The sequence below is a fragment of the Vombatus ursinus genome, unplaced genomic scaffold (genome assembly GCF_900497805.2).
Source record: "Vombatus ursinus unplaced genomic scaffold, bare-nosed wombat genome assembly UNPS02005659.1, whole genome shotgun sequence".
Classification (NCBI taxonomy): Eukaryota; Metazoa; Chordata; class Mammalia; order Diprotodontia; family Vombatidae; genus Vombatus; species Vombatus ursinus.
In genome coordinates, this window is record NW_020945437.1 from 8958026 (window position 1) to 8982641 (window position 24616).

The window sequence follows — 24616 nt, forward strand, 5'->3', positions numbered from 1 at the left end:
CCTTCCTTCCTTCCTTCCTTCCTTCCTTCCTTCCTTCCTTCCTTCCTTCCTTCCTTCCTTCCTTCCTTCCTTCCTTCCTTCCTTCCTTCCTTCCTCCCTTCCTCCCTTCCTCCCTTCCTTCCTTCCTTCCTCCCTTCCTCCCTTCCTCCCTCCCTTCCTTCCTCCCTTCCTCCCATCCTCCCTTCTTTCCTTCCCTTCTTCCTTCTTTCCATCAATCCTTCCTTCCTCAATCCCTCCCTCCTTTGATGCCTCCCTCCTTCCTTCTTCGATCTCTCCCTCCTTCCCTCCCTCTCTTACTGAATTTTTTTTTTAATGTGCTCAGTGTCTATGCTGGCAGCGCACCTTTTGACACACCATTTTGTAACACCTCCCTCACAACAACCCTGTGAGGCATGTAGGGCAAGTACTCTAATGCCTAATTTATACATGTGGAAGCTGAGCTCAGAGACTCTAGTGCTCTTTCCACAATGCAACGATGCCTCTAATTATAAAGGAATTCATAACTAAAACCTTGTTTGTTTAGTTAGGATGATAACATCTTTTCCCTATTGATTTTGTATTGGATGGACTCCCTCTGGTGAAATTATGGGATGACATGGTCAATAACAGAACGGGCAGGCATGAGTGGGTTTCAGTCTGCGTTATTGAATGTAGGAGGTCACAGATCTCAGCCTATATTGCCAGGGTATTTAGGAGCTGCTGTTTTGGAGAAATAATAGGATTACTTGGCTCAGCAGTGGGGCAAGGGGGGAGTAATATGCCTTTGGCAATTGAACCCAACTTTCTTGCCTCCATTCTTATAATGAAAAAGGAATCTGTAGGGGCTGAACATTTTAATTTCTTCTATGTAAGAATTCTCCTTAACAGCTGTGTGTGTGAAGTAACTCTTTCTTGCTACAGAGTAGAGGGGAATGCTGTATTCCTTTTCCTCTTTGTATTTTTTTTCTTCCTAAATCCTGGTAGGCATGTCTCCTAACTCAGTGCTCCTTCAAACTCCACTTTCCAGTTCTCTGGCCAGTATATTGTCCTACCTCCCCCAGTCAGTTTTACTGAGAACTCATCTGGTTGAAATATATTTAAAGCTTTACCTGAAAGAAACGTTTCCTCCTCACTATATATGATAAAAACCTGATATTACCAGTCCATAATATATCGCCGTGAGCTTTCCAACACTAGTGTTATTAAAGAGATTCATCTGTTTAATGAAATGGCCTCTTCTTGCAAATTTCTGTCACCTGGTGTTAGCATTTCAAGAAGAGAAAATTTAGATTGAATGGTAAAGTATCCCACCTTAATTATAGTTCAGGTTATATTTATTTACAGGTTATGAAGGCCTTTCTCCTCAACTCTGTAACATAAGTAGTTAGGAGGTATAATGGATAGAGTGTTGGACTTGAAGTCAGAAAGATCAGAGTTCAAATCCTGCCTTAGACACTTAGCAGCCAGGGGACCCCAGACAAGCTATTTAATTCTATGTGCCTCAGTTTTCTCATTTGTAAAATGAAGGAATTTGACTTAATGGCTTCTAAGGTTTTTTTTTTCAGTTCTAAATCTATCATCCTATGACAGATATTCATATCCATATTTTGCAGAAAAGGAACTTCAGGCCTTGTGTGGTAGTTAATAGAGCTATTATCCTTATTTGACAGATAAAGAAACTGGGGGTCAGAAATTGCCCATATTAATAGCAGCAGATACTTGCACCCAGGCTTTCTCAATCCAAGTCTCATGTTCATTCTATGAAGACATGCTGCCTGTCCTCCCAAAAGGAAGTAATATTTCCTTATATTTGCACAGCTCTTTACTTCCCAAAGCACTTTCACATCTGTGCTTTATTTGATCTTTACAACAACCTTGTTACATGCCTAGGCTGGGCAGGTATTATCTCTCCCTCCCAGATGAGTAAACTCATCAGAGAGAGAATTGACTTGCCCAGAGTCACAGTGACAGGGCCTAGATAGAATTCAGATTTCCTGATTCCCAATCCATTTTTCTTTTTCTCCAGATCATGTCCATTTTTTTTTTACATATTGATGCATAATAATAACTCATATATGTTCATATTTTTGTTCTTTAGTTGATTAGTCATGTCCATCTCTTTATTGACCCTATTTGAGGTTTTGTTGGCGAAGATATTGGAGTGGTTTGCCATTTCCTTCTCCAGCTCATTTTGCAGATAAGGACACTGAGGCAAATAGGATCAAGTGACTTGCCCAGATAGTGTCTGAGGTCAGATTTGAACTCAGGTCTTCCTGACTCCAGGACAAGCGCCCTATCATTGAGCCACCTACACAGACATATGTAGACATATACATATGTGAATGTGTGTGTCCACACACATATATACCATACACGCAAGTATGTCTGTGTCTATACATATTTGCATTAGTGCTTACAAAGTATTTTCTCACAACCACCTATGGAGTAACCAATGCAAGTATGATTTTGCCCATTGTACAGATGAGGAAATAGAGACTCGGTGAGGTTAAGGACTTGCTCAGTCATATCGCTGGTAGGTGTTACAGCCAGAATTTGAATGTAGGTCTTTTGATCCCAAGTCCAGTATTCTTTTTGCTAAAGTACACACTGTATTTAGAGCAATTGGAATACACAAGATACTCAAATACTTGTTGATTTTTGTTGCTGAATAAATTGTCCGCTGAAGGCTGCACTAAGACAGATTCTACTATGTGACTTTGTCATTTTGTACTGTTGGATCTTAGGATTCAGAGTTGGAAGGGGCCTTGGAGCTCATCTAACTGTTCATTTTGCAGTTGATGAAACTGAACCCTCAGTCCAGTTCAGTCATTTTTCACTTTTGTCTGACTCTTTGTGACCCCATTTGGGGCTTTCTTGACAAAGATATTGGAGTGGTTTTCCATTTTCCTTCTCCAGCTCATTTTACAGATGAGGAAACTGAGGCAGACAGCATCAAATGTTTTGTCCAGGGTCACACATCTAGTGTCTGAGACCAGTTTTGAACTCAGGAAGATGAGTCTCCCTGACTCTAGGCCTGGTACGCTATCCACTGTAGCACCTAGCTGCTCTAGAAGAACTTAAATTGATTTGCCCTAGGTCACATCAGTAGTAAGTAGTAGAACAGGGATATGAACCCTTGGTCTCTTGATTCCAAATTTAGTATTCTTTTCATTCTACCGTAAAATAATAAAATAAGTGTCAAAGTGGCTTTTACATGCCACCTAACCCAACTCATACAAGGAATACCAAACAAGTGGTCAACCAGCCTTTGCTTGAAGATCCAGTAAGCGGGAACCCCTTCCCTCCCAAGGCAACTCCATTGTGTTTTAGAATAACTCTTAATTGTTAGGAAATTATTTTTTCCTTAAATTAAGGCTTAAATTTGTCTCTTTTCAAAGTGCACCATTGCTCTTAGCTTTGCCTTCTAAAACCACACTGCTTAGCTTTTCTTTTGTTTAATATCTCCATCTGCAACAAATCATAGTAGAATCTTTGTAGATCACAGGAAAATTTCTGGACCCATATTTGATGCTTTTTAATATGCAAGCTTTAAACATATTCTAGCTTCTTGGATTTTCATCCTTTGGAAAAAATCTGCCATTCAGTGAAATTCAACAAATATGTGTTGTGTACATGGGTATATTGGAGCCAACTCTAACCTAGAGCCAATTGTTAAATTTTCAATGTGAGCGTTTATACCTTGGAAATTGGAAAAATTCTACAGATCAGGACTTGATTCCTTATTTTATTGATAGTTCAGAATTTAAGTGATGGAGAAAATATGAATAGTGTAGATTAAACTTAAAAGTGTATTACATATACAGTTTCTTTTCTTTTTTGTTGCAGTTGGTTGTTAAATATTTACCAACATACTCCCAATTAGGCATCTACTATGTATAAGGCATTGTAGAAGGTGATTGGGAGAGATGCAAAGGTAAATATAAAATGATTTCCTACCCAACCCCAATTTACAATCTAGTTGGGGGTATATGACATATATACAAGAAATACACAGTGGATCATAATAAGCACACTGGAAAGCTACAACCAAAATTCTGCTTAGGTTTTAGGGAAAGGAAGAAGTCATCTTCATGGAGGGGTAGTATTTAGGTTGTGTCTTGAAGCACAAATGGGATTTTATAGTAAGTGCATGTCTGTATCTCAAAAGACAATGTTTTCATTTTATCTCCTGGAATGCAGTTGGAGTATTAGTTACTTTGAGAGGAAGCCCTGGTAGCCTGACTTTCAGAGTACACTTGTCAGAAAAATGTGTCTAGGATTTGCCTTGAACTTCACTCCATCCTTTGTGGTTGGGGTTACTACTTCTCAGTAACACAAGCCTGGTTATAAACATTTACATTGTCCCTGTTTTCAGCTTCAATCCCGTTTTTTCTGGCATACAAGTTTTCACTGTTCTGGATCTTTAGGTCAACTCTTCACTTTTGACAGTCTCATTACTCATATAATCTCATTTACTAGGTGTCTGGCTTTTAAATGAGTACTTTGGCTTCCAGTTCTTTGGGTTTGGGTCAGAGGGCAGAGCAACCAATTGTAAGAGGCAGCTTTTACAATGCAGGAAGGCCAGCTAAGGAATAGCAGGCACTAAATTGAAAGTAAATAGGGCCATTGAGGCCTGAGGTTTGTATAAAAGTATGGAAAGAATAAGTGGGCAGTGAAGCCAATGGAACATCAAGGGGCCAACAGGAAACAATGTGAACTCAGAGTGGGTTTCATCAACATAGGGTGTCCAGTAAGGCCTACCCATGAGCAAAGAGAGTTCACATAGAGTTTTTCCATTTTTAATGAACACGATAACTTGCATTTATTTACTTAGCACTCTAATGCTTTAAAAATATTATCTCATTTTATCCTTACAACATTCTTGGAAGGTAGGTGCTATTATTTATCCCCATTTTACAGATCGGAAAACATGTGAGTTTGCACTTAAGCTAGGGGTGGTGTGCCCATTCTTCACCTCTAGTTTGTCTGATGCATTTCAGCTGTGGACAGCTCCCAGCTCTCACAGGTATATAGACCTAAATATAGGTCTAAATAGATCTATTTGAGCAGCCATGGACAGGAGGAGCCTTCCCTCATTGGAAAGTTGAGGAAATTGAGACCCAGAGAAAGGTCACAAGTAGTGGCTCATGTTCTATATTCAGATGTCCATGTTCCTTTTTTTTTTTTTTTTAGAGTGGGTGGGTTGGATTTAGAAGTGTAAATTTTGCTAATGTCAGCCTTGTTCTGGAGGCAGAATGTTAGTAACACTTAGCAGAAGATTTATTATAGTAGCAGTAGTGTGGGGTAATGACCCCAGCATGCCTTCTTGCATCTCATTTCCTTTAAAGGATAGTCTATCTGGGCTGAAAATGCTTTGGCTATTTTTAGATTGCCTAGTGGGGTGTGAGAGGGAAAGGGATTTTTAAGGTCAGCCTAAACTATTTTCCCCAAAAGGCCAATTGGATTTTTTATGGGAATGCCTTGTTAGGGTTTAGGTTATCTGATATATGATGTAATCATATGGGTTGATTCTATGGTTAGAATTAGGGTGAGCCTAGCTCATATATTTTCAAATTTAAGTCTACACTTACTATTGTTAGGTGTCAAAAGGAAAAAGATGTGGGGGGGGGGGTTTGGGGATTGTCTGTAGATTGAGATGTGACCATTTATATTTCTACTCCTTTTTATTTCATGCCAGAGGCCTGCCTTCTGCCTTCAGTCAGCACATATTTATTATCTTCATTTATTTTATTTTATATTCAATTAACAAGAATTTTCTTCCTCTCACCATCATCCCCCTATAAGGGAAGAAGAGACAAAATCTTGTAACAAGTTTGCATAGTTGAGCACAGCAAATTCCCACATTGTCCTTGTTAAAAATTTTATGACTCATGCAACTTGAATCTATCATTCTCTGTCATGAGGTGAGGTAGTATAGTTCATTTTTGGTCCCTTAGAATCATGGTTAGTCATTGCACTGATCAGAGTTCTCAAGTTTTTCAAAGCTGTTTGTCTTTTCGGTGTTGCTGTTATTGAATGTATTGTTCTCCTGGTTCTGCTCACTTCACTCTGCATCAGTTCATACAAGTTTTTTCCAGGTTTTTCTGAAACCATCAACTTCATCATTTTTTGTGGCACATTAATACTCTATTACATTCATCCCAATAATAGTAACTCATATTACAGTTACCAAATCCTTTTGTCACAACACCTTTCTGAGGTAGGTAGTACAAAGATATTTTATTCCCATTTTACAGTTGAGAAAACGAAAACCCAGGTCACAAAACTAGATATCTGAGTTCTGTTCTAGTCCTAACACCCTGTGTGTCTGTCAGATATCAAATGACCCAACAAAACTAACAAAAACTAACAAAAAACCCACTTATCTCAAAGCATCTAATAAAATTCCATAGTTGACATGTGTAAAATATTTTGCTTTTTCAGCATTGTACTTTTGGTAAGAGGTGCTAACTGGAGGAATAGTGTCTTTTGCCTACTTCGTTTAATGAGGCATTGAGCCAAGAGCTGAGTAATTTTCCAAGGCTCATTTGACTCAGTTGCCCTAAGCACTGACAGAGAAAGCTGATACCAATTTTAGGGAGGCAGATTCCATGCTTATAAAGGCTATCCAGCCACTTATGGATTTGGAGGCACAGAGGGTCTAGATTCAAATTCCAGCTCAGTAGGAGCTTAGATATTCCCTTCATCTGAGGTTTAGTTTGCTCACTTTAAAGTGAGGTGACTGGGAGGAGAGGTGTCTCCGAGCCTTTTTGAGTATAATGACTCCTTTTGAAAACAAAAAATTTCAGACCCTCTCCATGCTAGTAGTTGTATCTGTGTTAAGAAAATACATGAGAGTGCTACTATAAATTCAGTAATGCTTTTAAATGAATGATAAAGACCAGCAAACATGCACAGAGCAAAAGCAAATGTTACAAAATTATAAAGAACAAGTGTGGCTTGAAAGGAGAGATATGAGAGGATACCCCCAATCAAGCCCTTTGAGGAAGTTGGAGGTTTGTAGGTGTTGCACATTGTATATGTTTTTCATACTTCTTCAATGTATTTATTGGCTGTACTGTTCTTCTTTTTCTTTCTTTTTGTCTTCAAAAAATGCTGTTTGTTATATGGGATGACTCTCTGGAGGGAGAAAGGGAAGGATACTGGGGAAAGATGATATAAAAAAACAAAAGATATTGGTAAAAACTAATTTTTAAATAGAAAAATAGTAATGTATCCACACCAGAGATTTTTATACATGCTACAGAAAATATATTTGTTACACAAATATGAGTCATTTAATGAGATGACCCCTTGCACAAATTGTTGAAGACATGGCAAGGTCTTTGGCCCACAGATCAGGAATAGCTAGACAAAATGACCTCTAAGGTACAGCTTTAAATCATGTAAATTTCTAATGTTAGTGTATGTACTGCTTCTTAAGCTAATATACTCTGTTGTAGGACTGCTTGGTATGGACTGGGAATCAGCTTGAAATGAGAAGAAAAAAGACATTCTTTAGACTGGGACTCTTCACCTGAGGTTTTTTAATTTGGTGTTTTGTTTTGTTTTTAGGATTTTGATAGCTTTGTTTCAATGAGAAAATGAGAAGACTGCAGATTTGAGGTAGCTTATTTCATTATGAACACTGGAAACTAACAGACTTGAAGACATAGTTCAAACCTCGAATGACTGCTAAAGGAGTAATTGAAATAAAATGCGGTGGTCTGGTGTAAGCTTTGGATGGAGGCAGGGAGGGAAGGGCTTTCATTGATAAATTACAACTGAACCATTTTTTCATAATTAAAAAAAACACAACAACTTTTTTTCCCCAAAGAGATTTGAGTGGGAATCATTGGAGAAGGTAGCATTCTGGGCAAAGTGAATATATTTAGTGAGTTTAGTGACTTATTTATACATTGTGGTACAAATAGACCATATAGGGTTGTTTGTGTGTGTATGCATAAGTATATTTGTTTTTAAACAGAGAAGGTCATTTCTACAGTTGAGTTAACTTTATGATTTTAGGTTTTAATTGCATCCTAGTTAATGAATTAGCTCTCTTTCCCTCCTTTTCCCCACCATACCATTCATAGGAATCTGGAAACTGGAAAATCTTTAGAAAGAAATCAACATTGAATGCCCGTTAGTGTCTCGGGGTATTCATCCTTCAAAAATGTAACACATGCCAGCTCCCAGCTTTCAGACCCACTTGGCTGAGAGTTGACCCTAAACTCTGGATGATTCCAATTTATGGTGTCAGGGACTGCGACCTACACCATAAACTCATTCATCATGTCAGTAAATGTTTGGTGTAATGCAAAGAATCTTCAACTGAGAAATTAGGAGTCCCAAGGTCCACATCTGGCCCAGCCATTGACTTGCTTTGTGCCCCTGAGCAAGTTTCTTCATTTCTATGGGTTTCATTTTCATAGAATTATGTTAGGAGGGGCCAAAGCTGGAAGGTACCTTAGAAACCATCTAGTACAAATGCAGAGTGGTGTGAAGCTTGCCCAGGGCATACAGGGAGTGAGTGGCAGAGGCAGGGCTCATGGAATCTTCATTAATAGGGTTCCCATTTCTACACTTCATAGGACTTAACGTTGGAAGGGACCTTACAAATCATCTAGTTCAACCCCCTTATTTTATTGATCAATCAGTCAACAAGTATTAAGCACCTACTATGTATCAAATACCGTCTGGGGATACAAATAGGACAAATGAAACAATCCCTACTCCCAGAGAACTTACATGACTTGTCTAAGGACACATAGTGGCTGAGCTGGCTTTCAAATTCAGTTCCATTGACTCCAAATGCAGCATTCCATAATCAATAAGGAAAGAAAGGAAAGGGAATAAGCATTCACTAAGTTCCTTCTGTGTGCCAAGCACTGTGTGAAGTGCCTTACAAATGTTATCTCATTTGATCCACACAACAACCTTGGGAAGGTAGGTGCTATTATGATCCCCATTTTACAGTTGAGGAAACTGAGGTAGACAGTTTAAGTCACTTGCCCAAGTTCACAGAGCCAATAATGAGGTGGGATTTGAACTCAAGTCTTCCTGACTCCAGGCCCTGCATGGGCCATTCATCCTTTCTTTGAAAATCAGTGATTCACTAGTACGAGTGTGGTGGACAGCTAAGTCCCACAGTGGACAGAGTGCCATCCCTGGAGTCCAAAGGACCTGAGTTCAAATTTGACCTCAGACGCTTACTAGCTGTGTGATCCTGGGCAAGTCACTTAACCCTGTTTGCCGCCTCAGTTTCCTCATCTGTAAAATGAACTGGAGAAGGAAATGGCAAACCACTCCAGTGTCTTTGCCAAGAAAACCCCAAATAGGGTCATGAGAGTTAGACACAATCGAAACGACTCAACAACAAACATTGCTCATCTTACTTGAAGGGTTTTAGGTCCAGGCCAGTGTAGAACGTCCCTTTGCCCAAAGTGTGGGACCTAAAGAAAGGGAATGCTTTACTCTCTTTGAATTCTTGGCTTCTTGGCCTGTGTAATTAGTGAGCAAGAGCAGGTAGGTGTATTGACTTTTATTTTAAGTTGTGTGGAATGTCAGTTTAACTACCTTGTTCTAATCTGGGTCCCAGATCAGTTGTGTTCTAGATATGCTGACAAATGGAAACTAATCTCTCTGTCAAGTAGATAGAGACTTCCAGCGCCCAGGTGTGGACATTTAAATGGACTTGCTGATGGCTGTTAGTGTCTTCTCCCCTCCCATTCCCCAGCACCTTCCCTTCTTTCTTTCATATTCCTATTATTAGTTATTAGCCTGAGTTATAAGGGCTGTTGAAGCACAGTTTTCCAGGTGTGGGACACATGAGAAACCTTCCTTTTCCATTTCTGGCTCTTGTAAAAAGCCAGAGGAAAGGGAAGATTGGATGGGAAGACGATGGGATAGGGTGAGCTTTTTAAGCAGTTTTGAGTTAAGTTCATAGAATCATAGAACTAAAGCCAGAGGCGACCTTGGAGGTGAGCCAGTCCTCCCTCTCATTTTATACATGAAGAAATGGAAGCCCAGAGGTTAGGAGACTTGGCCAAAGCCTGCCATGAAGTAACGAGCATCACAGTTTTAGCCCTGGTCCTTTGACTCCAAATCCAGTATTCTTTCTAGGTGTTGTTTAATCCAGACTGCCTTTTCCCATGATAATAACTTATATTTACCTACTGTTTTATGATTTATAAAAGATATTCTTTAACCTCCTCCCCTGCCCACCCGGAAGGAAACAATGCTTCAGCTTTTTTTAAGCTGAACCTGTAATTTCATTGGTATTGGTTATTTCCAAGGAGGAACCTCTTTTTACTAGTGTAGATTGGTGCTGGCTGTGTAATTTATGGAGTCTTTTCTGGGGGCACTGAGGTTAAGTGACTTACTTAGGTCCCGTAGTGTGTGTGCGCGTGCGCACACGCATGCCACGTTCAGTTTCAGGGGTGGGGAACCTTCAGCCTCCTCAAGGCCACATATGGCCTTCTAGGTCCTTGGGTGAGGCCCTTTGACTGAACCCAAGTTTTACCGAACAAATCCTTTTATTAAGGGGATTTTTTCAGTGAAGTTTGGATTCAAGAGGCTGCACTTGAGGAACTAGAGGGCCACATTCGGCCTCAAAGCCACAGTTCCCCACTCCTGAGCTAGATGGATCAGTGACTGAGGAGCCCTAGTCTTTAAGTTCGGAAGACCTGAGTTTGAATGCTGCCTTAAAAACCCTTACTAGCTATTTGTCTTGGGGTAAGTCACATAACTTTCCTCAGCCTCAATTTCTTCATCTATAAAGTGGGGATAATAATAGCATCTATCTCCCAGGGTTGTTGCGAGGGTCAAAGGAGATAACAATTAAAAATACTTTACAGACTTTAAAGTGCTGTATAATTACTGGTTGTTATTATTATTATTATTATTATCATTCTTTTGTAGATGAGGAAACTGAAACAGTTTCCTTAGTGCACCAGCCCATGGCCACACAGCAAGTATGTTTTGAAGCCAGGGTTCATTAAGGTCCCCTGATTCCCAGGCCTGACAACCAGCTAGCTCCCAGTTTGAAAGACCACAGGCCAGCTTCCTTTTCAGCTACATCAGACTGCTGAAGATGAGTGAAATATAGTCTAGAAATAAGTACATTGTACCAGAATTGAGGAGGCCTGGATTTCCAGTCACTAACTCCCTGTGACCTTGAAGTCACTTTCCCTCACTGGGCTTCAGTTTTCCTTATCTGTTAAACGAGGCAGTTGGACTAAAGGTTCCTTCCAGTTCTAACATTCTCTGATTCCAGTTAAGACTGGTGTTAGCCATTTTGAGAGATCCTGAAAAAAAGGATGGCCCTGGGGATGTAGAAGCCAGGGATGGTGTCCTATTTGTAAGTTTCAATGCTTGGTTTTTTACCAACTGGGAAATAGAGCAGAGATGTAGTATAGCTATGACATCATAACTAACACATAATCATTGATTGAGAGACGTGTAAATCAGTGACCCAAAGCAGATGTACCAAGGTTTTCTTGTTCATCCAAGTACATTCCTAAATAAGTACCTAACAAAAAACATGGGTTGTTTGAGCTTAAAATATGTAAACAGAATAATGAAAATTGTTGTGACCAGTTCTAGAGCTCCTTGCACGTTTTAGTTGATGTGTAAGGAAGTGATAATAGTTATAATAACTAACATAATATTTAGCATAAATGACACATAATATGTGTCAGGCACTGTACTCAGTGCTTTCTAATTATTATCTCATTTGATTCTCACAACATTCCTGGGAGGTACGTGCCATTATTATCCTCATTTTACAGATGGGGAAACTGGTAAGCAGAGGATAAGTGACTTGCCTAGGGTCACTCAGCTGGTAAGTGTGCCCAGCTGAACTTGAATTCAGGTCTTCCTGCCTCCAGGCCTAGCACTCTTACCTGCTTTGCCACCTAGATCTGCAACTCCAGTATCGTCCTGGAATCATTCTCACTTATGCCACGTATCCAACCACTTGCCAAATGTTGTTTCCATCTCTAGATCTTTCATACCTATCCCCTTCTTTTTCCTAGCACAGCAACTACCTTAGATCAGGCCCTCCTTATCTCTTGTCTAACCTTCCTGCCTCAAGCCTCTCCCCACTGCTGCCAAAATGTTCATAAAATTCAACTTCAGCTCATGTCACTCTCCTTCCATATAAACTCCATTAGCTCCCTATTGCCTCTAGGGCCAAATATAAACACCTCTGTTTGGCATTTAAAGCTCTTCGCAACCTGGTTCCGGCCTATCTTTCCATACTTATTACTTATTACTCCCCTCCACAAATTCTACAGTCTAGCTAAACTGGCTTTCTTACTATATATCATACCCAGTACTCTATTTCCCATTTCCATGCGTTTGTAGAGGCTGTGCCATAACCTAGAATGCACTTCCTTCTCACCTTCACCTTTTAGATTCCCTAGTTTCTTTGATATCAGATCAATTACCACCTTCTACATGAAGCCTTTCTTGGTTTCCCCGATCCCTCGACAACTTCTAATGCTATCCCAACCCCAATTAACTTGTGTTTAATATGGCCTCTTATCTTTATATCCCCCACAGTGCCTTGTACTTGGTAGGCATTTATTTCTTTATTTGTTCAGTTGAACTCATTCCTATTCAGTCCTCTAAAGGTCATCATCCACCTGTGTCTGTTTTTTCCAGCATAAACTTGAATAATTCAATCCCAGATGACTATATTTCATTTGTCTTTAAAGTTTCCATTGTGATCTAGAAAGTTTACAAGCTGGTTGAGAGGCCATATGCTGTAGGACAAGGGTCAGTGCAGCCTGCTTTGGTGCAGCCTCAAGCTAAGAGTGGTTTTCATATTTTCAAATAAAATTGTATTGTATTTGAAAATGTAAAAACCATTCTTGGCTCAGAGCCTATACTGGCAGGCTAGATTTGGCCCTCCAAACTCAGTTTGTTGACCTCCTGCTACAGGAGAAAGTTAGTATAGAGTAGGAGAAAGAGCACAAGGTTTAGAGTCAGAAGACGGGCTTGAATGTTGTCTTTCCTATTTGATATCTTTCACTCTTCGGCTGTATTAAGAGAAGTGCAGCTTCCAGAAATTGGGAGGTCATAAACCACCTGTGGGCAGGTAGGTGGTGCAGTGGATAGAATGCAGGGCCTGGAATCAGGAAGACCTGAGTTCAAATATGGCCTCAGACATTTACTAACCGTGTGATCTCAGGTAAGTCACTTCGCCCTGTTTGCCTCGTTTCCTCTTCTGTAAAATGAGAAGGAAATGGCAAACCAATACAGTATCTCTGCCAAATGGGGTCACAAAGAGTGGGATGCAAAGGATTAACAACAAACCACCTATACCCTACTTGTTCAGATCCTGTCTTTGTTATTGTGTTCTGTTCTGGATGCTACATTTTAGGAAGGACCCTGAAAAACTGGAGAGCATCCAGAGAAGGGCACCACCAGGATGGTGAAGAGGATCAATTCATGCCACATAGGTCAAAGGAAAGGAGGAGTCGGGAGGGAGGAATAGAAGAGCTCCCTTCAGGTATTTGGAGGGTTATCCCTTTGGAAAATGGATGAGATCTGTTCTGATTGGCCTCATCGGGCCAAATTAGGAGCAGCTTGTGGAAGTTTCAAAGAGGCAAATCTGGGCTTCATGGAAAGAAAATGTTCCTAAACAAGCAGACCTATCCCAAAGTGAAACGGACTACCTTGAGTAGTAATGGGTCACACCTCATTGGGAGTCTTCAAGCAAAGGCTGAAGAACCGTCCAACCACCCGCTGAGTGTGTTGTAGATGAGATTTTGTTTAAGTTTGGGTTGGATCACATGGCCAGTGAGATACCTTCCAACTCTGAATGTTGAGATTGTGTGACCCAGTTTCCTTATCTTTGAAATGAAGGGATTGACTCAGATGATTCCTGAAGTTCCATCAACATCTCAATCCTAGAATAGAGTCTCGAACATGTACTAAATGTTGGATTATATTTGTCATTTTTGTGTGTTATGGATACAAGGGATCTGTTTCTTAAGTGACCAGAGTTGTTTTCTTAACTGCTGTCTCCCATTACAATTCTTCTTCTCCTGCCCTGGAAAAAGTTTCCACTCATTTGTTCTTGCTGTCATGGGACTGTCAAGAATAGTTTGCTTCTTTTCAGTGAAACTCCTCATGTGAGAGTCATTGAGTTAGCAATTTTTCTTTCCTTCATCTAGGGAGGTTTGGGAAGCTACAGTACTTAGCATAACATTTTGTGCAGTATTACCTCTCCTGTTGGGAGATGGAAATGGAGTGGCCTTGGCTTCCTGCATGTTTTCAGACATTGGTTAAAATTGCATTATTAATCTAATCAGCCTGTATTTTATCTAGTGGGAGGAAAAACCCTGGGGTGTCATCTTTGGTTACATTAACCAAAGAATAGGGTCCTGAATGAGCGAGGTGACTTCCTTGTTCTCCTTGGCCTTGTCCTTGCCACATATGGAGGATTGAGTTCAGTCCTGGGCATGCCATTTTGGGAGAGACATTGACAGACTGGAACATATCCAGAGGTGGGCTTCCAGGATGGTGAGGGAACTTGAAACCAGGCAGTAGGCAGGGGTTCTTAGTGTGTGTGTGTGGGTGGGTGTGGGTGTGATTGATCTTTTTTGCCAATCTGGTGAACATGGACCCCTTCTAATATTAAAGCTAGCATTTATATATCACCTTATGGTTTGCAAAGCATTTTACATATGTTATTTCAGTTAAGCCTTACAACAACCTTGTGAGCTATTATTATCCCCATTTTTCAAATAAGAGCACTGAGGCTTAGAGAGGTAAAGGGACTTGCCCAGAGTCACATAAACTGGTTAGTGTCTGAGGCAGAATTCTAACTCAGGTCTTCCAGAGTCCAGGACCAGCATTCAATCTACTATGCCAACTAACTTCCTTCTCAGAATGTTTTAAAATACTCAGGATTACAAAGGAAACCAATTATGTTGAAATGCAGTTGTCATAGTATTAAAAAAAATTTTTTTAAGTGCATAGGTCTCAGGTTAAGAACTTCTGATTTAGGGGGACAAAATAACTATCGATAAATATTTGAAGGGTGAATCTTATGGAAGAAGGGTTAGATTTGTGATCCCAGAGGGCAAAAATAAGAGTAATGGTTTGAAGTTTCAAGTGTGGAGGATAGATTGGAGAGGGAAGATGATGGCAGCGGTCAGTTACCCAGTCGCCTTGCTGTGTGCCAGATGAGGAAACTGAGGCAGACAGAGGTTATCCAGGGTCACACAGCTATCATGCTTATTTGTGTAGTTGTTGTATCCTTCCTATTTGACTTTAAATTCTTTGAGGGCAGAGACTCACTTTTCATTTCTATGTCCCTAGCCACTTACTTTGTGCTTAATAAATGTTTGGTAAATTGAATTGAATTGGGAACACTTTCTTGGTTCTCAAGTTCTATTCTTGGTGTCAAAAGATGAGCTTTTTTTTTTTTTTTTTTTTTAAGGAAACAAGTGAAGGAGGGGACAGAAGTAGGATGGATAAAATAAGGACAATTCCCTTGTGCCTTTATATACTAAATGGTCAGTTCTCCTTTAAATGTAAAGTTGATGCTTCTGACCTATAGAAGGACACTTTGAATTGTATTTCTAGTAGTGATGTTGAGTTCCTTGCTGTGCTTTTTGAGTTGGGCTAGATAGAAGGATGTAGCTTTGGCAGTGCCAGAGCATTTTTCTATGCACAAACCAACTGACCCATAGAGGAATGACCTTAGCTACACTTCAGACTACTGAACTGACCTGCCCAGTCATTCTGGTTCTAGTGTTGGGCCCTTCAGCCAAGGACTTCTCAGTTAACCTTTAAATGATCAGGTGAGCAAAAAGCTCTCAGGCTAATCTCATTATCAAGAACCTATTTCAAATACTTTTGGCATCTGATTCTGTTTGGGTATGTTTTCCTTCCCCAGACAGTTTCATGAGTTGCTTTGTCAAAAAAAAAATTTTTGTCACCTGGTGGCTAGCCTTTTGTTGATACATTTCTCCCAATTTACCTAGGCCTTTCCTTGGACAACAAATGCACAGAGTGCCACCAAGGACTTGAAGTTTTTCCAGCATTTATAGGACCATAGGATCATAGAATTTGCAGTTGAAAGAGACCTTAGAAGTATTCTAGTTCCACCTGCTCCTTTTACAAGTGAGGAAATTGAGGGCCAGAGGTAAAGCAAGTTGGCCAAGGAGAAATTTGTTTCCATTGGCATGGAGTCTGAGAACCCAGGGGTAACCTCTGTGCCATGATGAGGCCTTGGAGAACTCAAAAATTTATCCATTCTTTGCTGAAGAAAACGATGATCTTGATGTTGCAAGGATGGATAACGATGCTAGGCTCTGTAAACCCACAGAGGATCTCCTTTTATAACTTATTGGATGAGGGGAAGGAGAACTAATGTTCACTCACATTCTGGAGATGCCCCAGCCCAAAGGTCTACTGTCCTGATTGGTGAGTCCTTAGCCCAGACTGCCATTTCATTCAAGGCCCTAGCCATGTTTACTTCATTCCCAGTGCATATAGTCTCTGACTTCTCCACCTCCTCTATAGCAACCTTACTACCCTTGGTTTTCCCAATCCCCTTCTAGTTTCCTCTTATGTGTTATCTTCTTTTAGAATGTAAGCTTCTTGAGGGTAGAGATTGTTTTGTATTTGTATGGCCAGCACTTAGCACAATGCCTGGCACACAATAAATCTGTCCTTTCTTCTTTCCTCCCTCTCTCCCTCCCTTACTCCCCCATAACCTAACAGATAAACTAAGGTGTTTTGGGAAATTGTTAAGGAGGGAGATGGAGCCCTTTTAGGATGCTGTAAAGTGGGATGGTGGTACTATTTGGCACCTTATCAGAAGTATGGGGGAACCCTAGATGTTCGCTGTGAATCTTATATGTTGCCTTTTTAAAAAATAGATTAATAAACTCTATTAATCTATTTTTATTTAATCTATTTTCTAGAATGTCAAAGAGCTGAAAAGAAACCTTAAAAATTATTTACTCCAACCTTTTCTGGTTGGATCCAAGCTCAGAGAAAAGGGGTGACTTGCTGAAGGTCACACAGCTAGCTAATAGTAGAGCCCTTGTGTTGACCGCAAAGCCACGGTCTTTCTTTTCACTGCATTTTGTATGGAAGTGGACCAGCATGCAGATAAGTAATTGTTGGTGAAATATTATCTTGTGCTCTAGGGGGCAATGAGAGTCAGGAGACAGTGAATGTGCCTTCACCCATAGTTTCCCTAGGGATTCATTAAACCTGGCTTGGAGTAGAAGAGCATTGGATGTGAAGTCAAAGACTAGGTTCAAATCCAGGCTTTGCCATTTAGCCATCTGCACACCCTCAGGCAAAATCACTTCCCCCCAGCTTCCTCACTTTAAAATGAGGGGATTGTGCAAGGCAATCTCTTAGGAGACCTAATACTCTGTTACTGAAATCCTATGATTCCCATGAATTAATCAATAGACATTTATTTATTAAGCACCTACAATAAGCTCAACACTGTCCTAGATATTGGGGATATGAAGACAAAAATGAAACAGTTCCTGTCCTCAAGAAGCTTACATTCTCTTAAGGAAAAAAAAACCCGCATATACATAGATACAAAGGAAATACAATTCAAGTCTTTCTGATTGCAGGACTCAAACCTACCTACATCACCTGATTCCTGGTACAGTGTCCCTTTTTCTCTACTGCTACAAGGAAGTAGCAGTCTGACCCCATGATCTTGCCTCATACTACTCACCTGGTGTTGCAAGATATTTTGAAAATCTAATTTTTCTCTCTCCAGTATTCTTTCTAGTGAAAAGCTAGGAGAGGCCAAATTGGAAGCTTGCCTCAAGCCATAGCTCAGGTTTAAGCTATAATGGGGGAATAGAATAGCAAATGCCTGGTGTTTATTGAACCTTCCTTCACCTAGTATTGAAATTCTACTTGTTAAGTAGTATGGATGGATTCCAGTAGAACACTTTGATTGTCTGGAAATGAAATTGCATAGACTTCTATTTCTAGTCCTTGCCATTAGTCATGTTTCCCAGGCCCTACTTACCTATGGTATGTAGATATTTACTTTTTTCCAGAGTGTTAAAAGCTTGTCAAAAGAGAGAAAAAAAAATGTAATCTTTTTTTTCTCTGGCTGTTAAACATTGACTGTCATCTTTGTGTGTGCCCTAATTTGGAGGGTTGGCATTATAACCAACTGGCCATTCTCTCAGGAAGAAGACAAACAGGCTTCACTGATTAGGGAGACCATCTGGATTTGTCAAAGATCTCTTGGGGCATATTGTAAATCTCACAATGGACTAGGGATAAATGAATGAATAAATAAATAATCCCGCATACTTAATGTTTGTTTCTTGAATTCCACAAGGTGATGCTCAACCATTGCTGCCTTGAATTCAACTGAAACTATTGGTCTGCAACTGGACTAGAGGGAGAGAAAGAGAGAGAGAAGAAACCATCACAAGATCATGTGACTTGACCCTCAAGGAAAGGAGCATCCCATTTTGCTGCCCACAATAGTTTTACGCCAAAGTCAACCTTCTCAAGTCTCACAAATTAAAACATGGAATAATTGAAAACTTTTTTTAACCTGTTAATGACTGTGGATACAGCCTAAAGCAGTTTGTGCCTTGAATATTTTGAATTTACTTTTTTTTTTAACCAAATTTTACTCCAGTCCTTTCAAGATGATTGACTTAAGCTTCCTCACAGAGGAGGAGCAAGACGCCATCATGAAGGTCCTTCAACGAGATGCCGAACTGAAGAGGGCAGAAGAAGAGAGAGTCAGGTAAGATTCTGACATAGGAGAAAATAGGCCTCAAAGATGTTAACACAGAGAAATTTTGGCTTCTCTGACCTTGAGTGGTTATCTAATACTTAGAGTAAGTAACTCGAAATCTGGACTACTGACTTACTGAGTCATGATTTCCACATTACTCCCTAAACGTAGTTACTTACCCTTTAGTGTTTCTGCTGTGAATGAATGAACAAAGAACCAAACCAGAATGTTTTCTTAAAAATGCCAAGTGAACCAGTTCAAACTGGAACCTATGTACTTTTATAAAACTATTGAATGGGTATAAAGACAGCATCAAAATAGTCTTTGAATTGAACTTAAATTTATTTCACTGCATCTGAATCCCTGGGAAGGTTTCACTTTGTTAAGCCTTTCTAAAATTCATCACAAAATGATATTGGTTATCTTTGACAGTTGTACTGAAGCATAAATTTGGCTTGTAGGGTAGAATTTATTTATTTTACTACTGCAAACATTTTTCATAACCTAGTTACTATTCTTTTCACCTCCATACTATGTAACCTGAGAACAACTTAAATGAATAGCATTTGAATTCAAATGAATAGACTGAGCAGAAAGGGTGATTGTAGAGCTAAGCTGTAACTAGGGTGGAGTGCCTAGAACTTTGCCCTAGGGCATTGAATTTCAAGGGCTGATAAGTCCTTAACAATATTTAAAGAATTATGAAGAATAATTAATTAAATTGGAACTGACCAGATAGTAGGCCAGGGTGAGCTGCTTCCCATCCCCTCTGTTCCTTGGCTTTGGGTGTGTTACATGTAGCTTCTCTCCAGGCAGAGTGGTACTTGCTCCTGACGCAAAAAGATTTTAATTATAGCTCTGCCTTAAAGGTCATATACTCCAGTCTCCTCATTTTACCAACAGAAGGAAGTTTTCCAGTATATGCTGCTGTTTCCTAAGCTTGTTTAAGTCTGGCCAACATGAATTCTTATTCTTACAGAATCCTCAAAGGGGTATATAATGGCTGACTTGTTTTCAGCTATAACCTTACTATGTTAGTAATGTTATTTTTCTGGTTTAAGAGCCATCTAGGTAGCAGCTTCAGGGCAGCTGAGTAGCTCAGTGGATGGAGTGTGGGACTTGAAGTCCGGAAGACCTGAGTTCAAATCCTGCCTCAGGTACTAGTTGTGTTGATCCTGGATGAGTCATTTAATTTATCCCAGTTATCTGTTAAATGGGAATAGTAATATCACTCACCTCCCAAGCTTTTAATGAGTATCAAATGAGCTAAAGTTATGTTAAGGGCTTTGCAAACCTTGCTAGTTAATGTTTTTATGATGACTATAAGAGCATTGAGACACAGCTTTCAGGAACACAATACTGCTATGAGTTCAAGAAGGACAGTAGCTGATATTTAGTAGCTGAGAATGGGGCAGCTCTTTGGAAGCCACTGGCCTTTCTAAGTTGGGTTTCTCACATTGGGACCTTCAGGAAGGTCTTAGAGAGAGAATCAAAGTCAAGGTCTCAAAGCCCTAGACAACCATTGAATGGGGGGGGTGGATACACCAGATGTGTATAGAGTGAGCCAACCTCTTTTGTGAAGAAAAGATTTTGCAAACTTTAAAGCACTGTATCAATAATGTGCTCATTCTAGATCAGAGATTCTTCAGCTTTTTTGTGTCATGGACCCTTGGGGAAGTCTGGTGAAATCTAGGGGCTTATTCTCAGAATAATATTGTTGCCTATATTAAAAATAGAAGAAAATGACAAATTTCAGTTAGAGGCTGGTGAAAAATAAAGGTATAATTTTTTTTCATTGAAGTTTATGGGTCCCCTAAAATCTAATCATAGACCCCAGGTTAAGAATCTTTGTTGAATACTGAGCAAGACAATAATAAAAATAGGTAAATTTTATATGGAGCTTACTATATGCCAGGCACTTTGCTAAACACTTTATAATGAATAATAACAAAAATAATAGCTAACATTTAAATAGCACTTACTGTGTGCCAGGCACCGTGCTAAGCACTTTGCAATTAATAATAATAATAACGTTTAAATAGCACTATGCTAAACACTTTATAATTAATAATAATAATAGCTAATGTCTATATAGTACATACTATGTGCCAGGCACTGTGCTAAGGGCTTTACAATTTCATCTCATTTGATCCTCACAACCACCCTGGGAGGTAGGTGCTGTTATTATCCCCATTTTACAGATGAGTGATTGAGATAAGCAGATGTTAAATGACTTGCCCAGGGTCATACAGCTAGTAAGTGGCTGAGCTTGGATTTGAGCTTAGGTCTATCTGAAATGGAAAATGAACATTAGGGAAAGTTTTGGAATGGGTTAGGAAGCCACAAAATCTGTAGTGTGAAAGAGGGGAGAGAGAGTGAGAGAGAGAGAGAGAGAGAGAGTGTGTGTGTGAGTGTGTGTGTGTATGTATGTATGTGTATGCCCATGCACAGAAACATAATCCTGCCCGATTTACAGTAGTGGGGAATTTTTCAGATTTTCTGTTTATAAAATTCAAGCCAGCTTGTCTGTTTTTCTTTCTTTGCCAGCTGTCCCACCTAGCCACTTTTCTCTCCCCCTTTTTTTTCTCCTCCCGAGTCACTCTTCAGTGCTCCCTCTAAAGGATTGTGTCTGTGACCATTACACCAGTGACCACACTCTGGGGGTAGCTGTGTTCTCCACCTTCTCCCGCGTGGTGTGCTGCTTTCTCCAGTAGCCTGACTTTTCCACTGTGGCCTTCCAGGCTCAAGCATACAGCCCGGGGAGCCTGGTTAAGCTAATTGGGCCACAGGGGAAGCACACCCACAGCTTGGGCCTCATTAATCTGCCCACTGAGTGAGCTGCATGCAGCCACCCACAGAGATAGCAGATCGGGCTGTGCTCCTGCTAACTCTAGCCACGGAGAAAGTGCAGCCATTTCAGCGGGTCTGGTCTGCAGAATCAGCTTGTCCAGGGAAGAGAGAGGTGATGCTAATGAGCCAGATTTCCATTGTACCCTGAAGTTTGTAAAGCGCTTTCCTCTGAAGCTCCTAGGAAGTGCAGTGGAAAGAGAACTTGGCCCGGAGTCAAGAAAGCCTTATACAAATGCAGCTTAGCTGCTGTCTAGCTGTGTGACCCTGGGCAAGTCATTTGATTCACTTACTGCTCCTTTGCCTCAGTTTCCTCATCTATAAAATGAGGATGATAATATTAGCTCCCAGGGTGGCTGTGAGGATTAAATGAAATAATAAGTAAAGCACTTAGCACAGTACCTGACACATAGTAGGCACTTAATAAATGTTTTTTCCTTCCTCACAATAAACTTTTGAGGTAGGTAGACACAAAGGTAGTTTTGAAGGAGGGCTCTTCTATTCTTCTATAAGAACAGGAGGAAGAAGTAAGGATGTAAAAAGGGGAAGGAGACTCTGTCTTTGCTGCCTGTGTTAGTTAGCCCGTTTGTCTTTTCCTGCAAGTGTGTCTCACCAGAAAGCCCTCCGTCATGTCGGAAGGAGTGAGGACCTCTTGAGGTGATGGGAAGTCTACCAGATGCCCAGCTTTGCTCCAGGCAGCCTGAGAAGTCGGGGTGCGGGGGGAGAGCAGGCAGAGAAAACCAAGGGGGGCTAGGATTTCCCCATAATTACTTCTCTTGAATCACGAGGCCGAGTGCTTGGGGACCTGTCACACCACGAGCCCGTGGCATGGCTGTCAAACGTGAGTCACAAGCCTCCTCCCTGTGAGGTGTGCTCTGACATTGGGAGGGTGAGCATTGGAGAGGACCTTAGTACTTCATCTAATGATTACCCATTCCAAGCCTTGCATTTTACAGAAGGGAAACTAAAGTCACCCAGCATTTATCTATCTATCTATCTATCTATCTATCTATCTATCTATCTATCTATTTATTGGCTAGGCAATGAGGTTAAGTGACTTGTCCAGGGTCACACAGCTAGTGAGGGTTATGTGTCTGAGGCCGGATTTGAACTCAGGTCCTCCTGAATCCAGGGCTGGCGCTCTATCCACTGTGCCACCTAGCTGCCCCTACCTAGCATTTATTAAATGCCTACTATGTGCTGTTTACTAAGCTCTGGAGATACAGAGAAAGGCACCTAATACTCCCTATCCTCAAGACGATTTCAGTCTAGAGAAGTTAAACCACTTACCCAGCATCATGTGGTAAGAGACAAAGTTCAAATTTGAACACAGGCCCTCTGGCAGGTCTGGTGTTATTGCACTGAGTTTAAAGAGAGAAATAATAAGTATTTTATATCCATTGTTATAATGTTTAAAGTTGGAAGGGACCTTAGATATTATCTTATTTGGCCTCTTCATTCTACAGATGAAACAACTGTGGCTGGACTTGGGAGTCAGGAAGACCTGAGTTCAAGTCATGCTTCCAACCTTTCCTAGCTCTGTGACCCTAGGCAAGTCAGTAAACTTCCCTCAGCCTTTACTTATTCATCTGTAAAATGGGGGAAAATAGTAGCACTTAATTTACAGGGTTGTTGATAAGATTAAGTGAAATAATATAGAGAGCTTTTGAAAACTTAAAGAGCTCTATAAAAGCTGCTACTGCTGTTACTACTACTACTATTACTTTTACTACTACTATTACTTTTATTGGCACTATTACCATTACTCCCACTATTACTATTGTTACTACCACTACTAATATTATTATTTTTACTTACTACTATCACCATTTTATTACTTCTATTCCTATTATTACTACCACTATCACTATTACTAGTACTACTATTACTTTTGTTACTACTACTGCTATTACTGCCATTACTTTTACTACTAATATTACTTTTATTACTACTGCTATTACTTCTACTACTACTACTAATATTACTATTCCTGCTGCTGCTATTATTGCTATTACTTTTACTAGTACTATTGTTTGTACTAATAATTACTTGTAGTTGCCAGAAGAAATGATAAAAGGACACTGTTAAAGTCTCTCTTACGAACTTTGGAATTGATTGTGTGACATGGGAGACACTGGCCCAGGACTGCCCAGCATGGCACGCCCACATTGGAGAAGGTGCTGTGCTCTATGAGCAAAGCAGAATTGAAGTAGCTCAAAAGAAACACGAGATACGCAAATTTAGAGAATCCACCCCAAATGTTTACATGGACTATCTGTGCCTGTCCCATGGTAGAACATTCCATGCTCGTATTGGTCCGATCAGCCAGTCAGATGCATTGTAACTTGACTCTGATATAGTGATGTCATTTTGGTCCTCTTCGAGAACAAAGCACAACTAACCAACCAATGACCAACTTGTAGTAGCAATTACTTGTAGTAGTAATAACTACTACTACTACTACCACTTTTATTACTATTACTACTATTAGTATCACTACTACTACTATCACTATTAGTACTACTAATATTACTATTACTACTACTACTGATATACTATTATGTACTAATATACTGCCTAGTAAGACCTTTGGTTTGCAAAAGTGGAACAGGCAGAGTGCTTTTTACTCTTTCCCTGGATTTGTAATCAGGAAGACTTGGATTCAAATCTCATCTGAGTACTTAACTTGCTCTGTGACCATAAGCAAGTCATTTCCCTTTTTTGATCCACAGTGTCTCCTCATGTACATTGAAGATAGTAGTAGTAGTGGTAGTAGTGGTAGTAGTAGTAGTAGTAGTAGTAGTAGTAGTGGTGGTGGTAGCAGTAGTAACAACTAGCATTTCTATAGTGCTTTAAGGTTTCACAAAGGGCTTTGCAAACATTATCTTATTTGTTTCTCATAATAACTATACTAGCTCTCGGGGTTGTGAGGCACAAATGACATGTTTGGAAAATACGTTGAAAACTTTAAAATGCCAAATAAATGGTCATTATCCTCGTTGCCATCATTAGAGTTGATGCAGG

General features: G+C 40.1%; 1 protein-coding gene across 6 annotated transcripts in view; it reads left to right on the top strand.

The window, feature by feature from the left end:
• The window catches only part of SYTL2 (synaptotagmin like 2), a 147556-nt gene that overhangs the window by 27972 nt on the left and 94968 nt on the right, over positions 1–24616 (top strand). For 5 of the 6 annotated variants that reach the window (XM_027848265.1, XM_027848268.1, XM_027848267.1 and 2 more), the window contains exon 2: positions 18335–18754. In XM_027848265.1, coding sequence (XP_027704066.1) covers positions 18654–18754 — 101 coding nt within the window. In that variant the 5' untranslated portion in view covers positions 18335–18653. Of the gene's footprint in view, positions 1–13439; positions 13499–18334; positions 18755–24616 lie in introns of those variants that run through there. The other variant, XM_027848266.1, reaches the window with a different exon arrangement.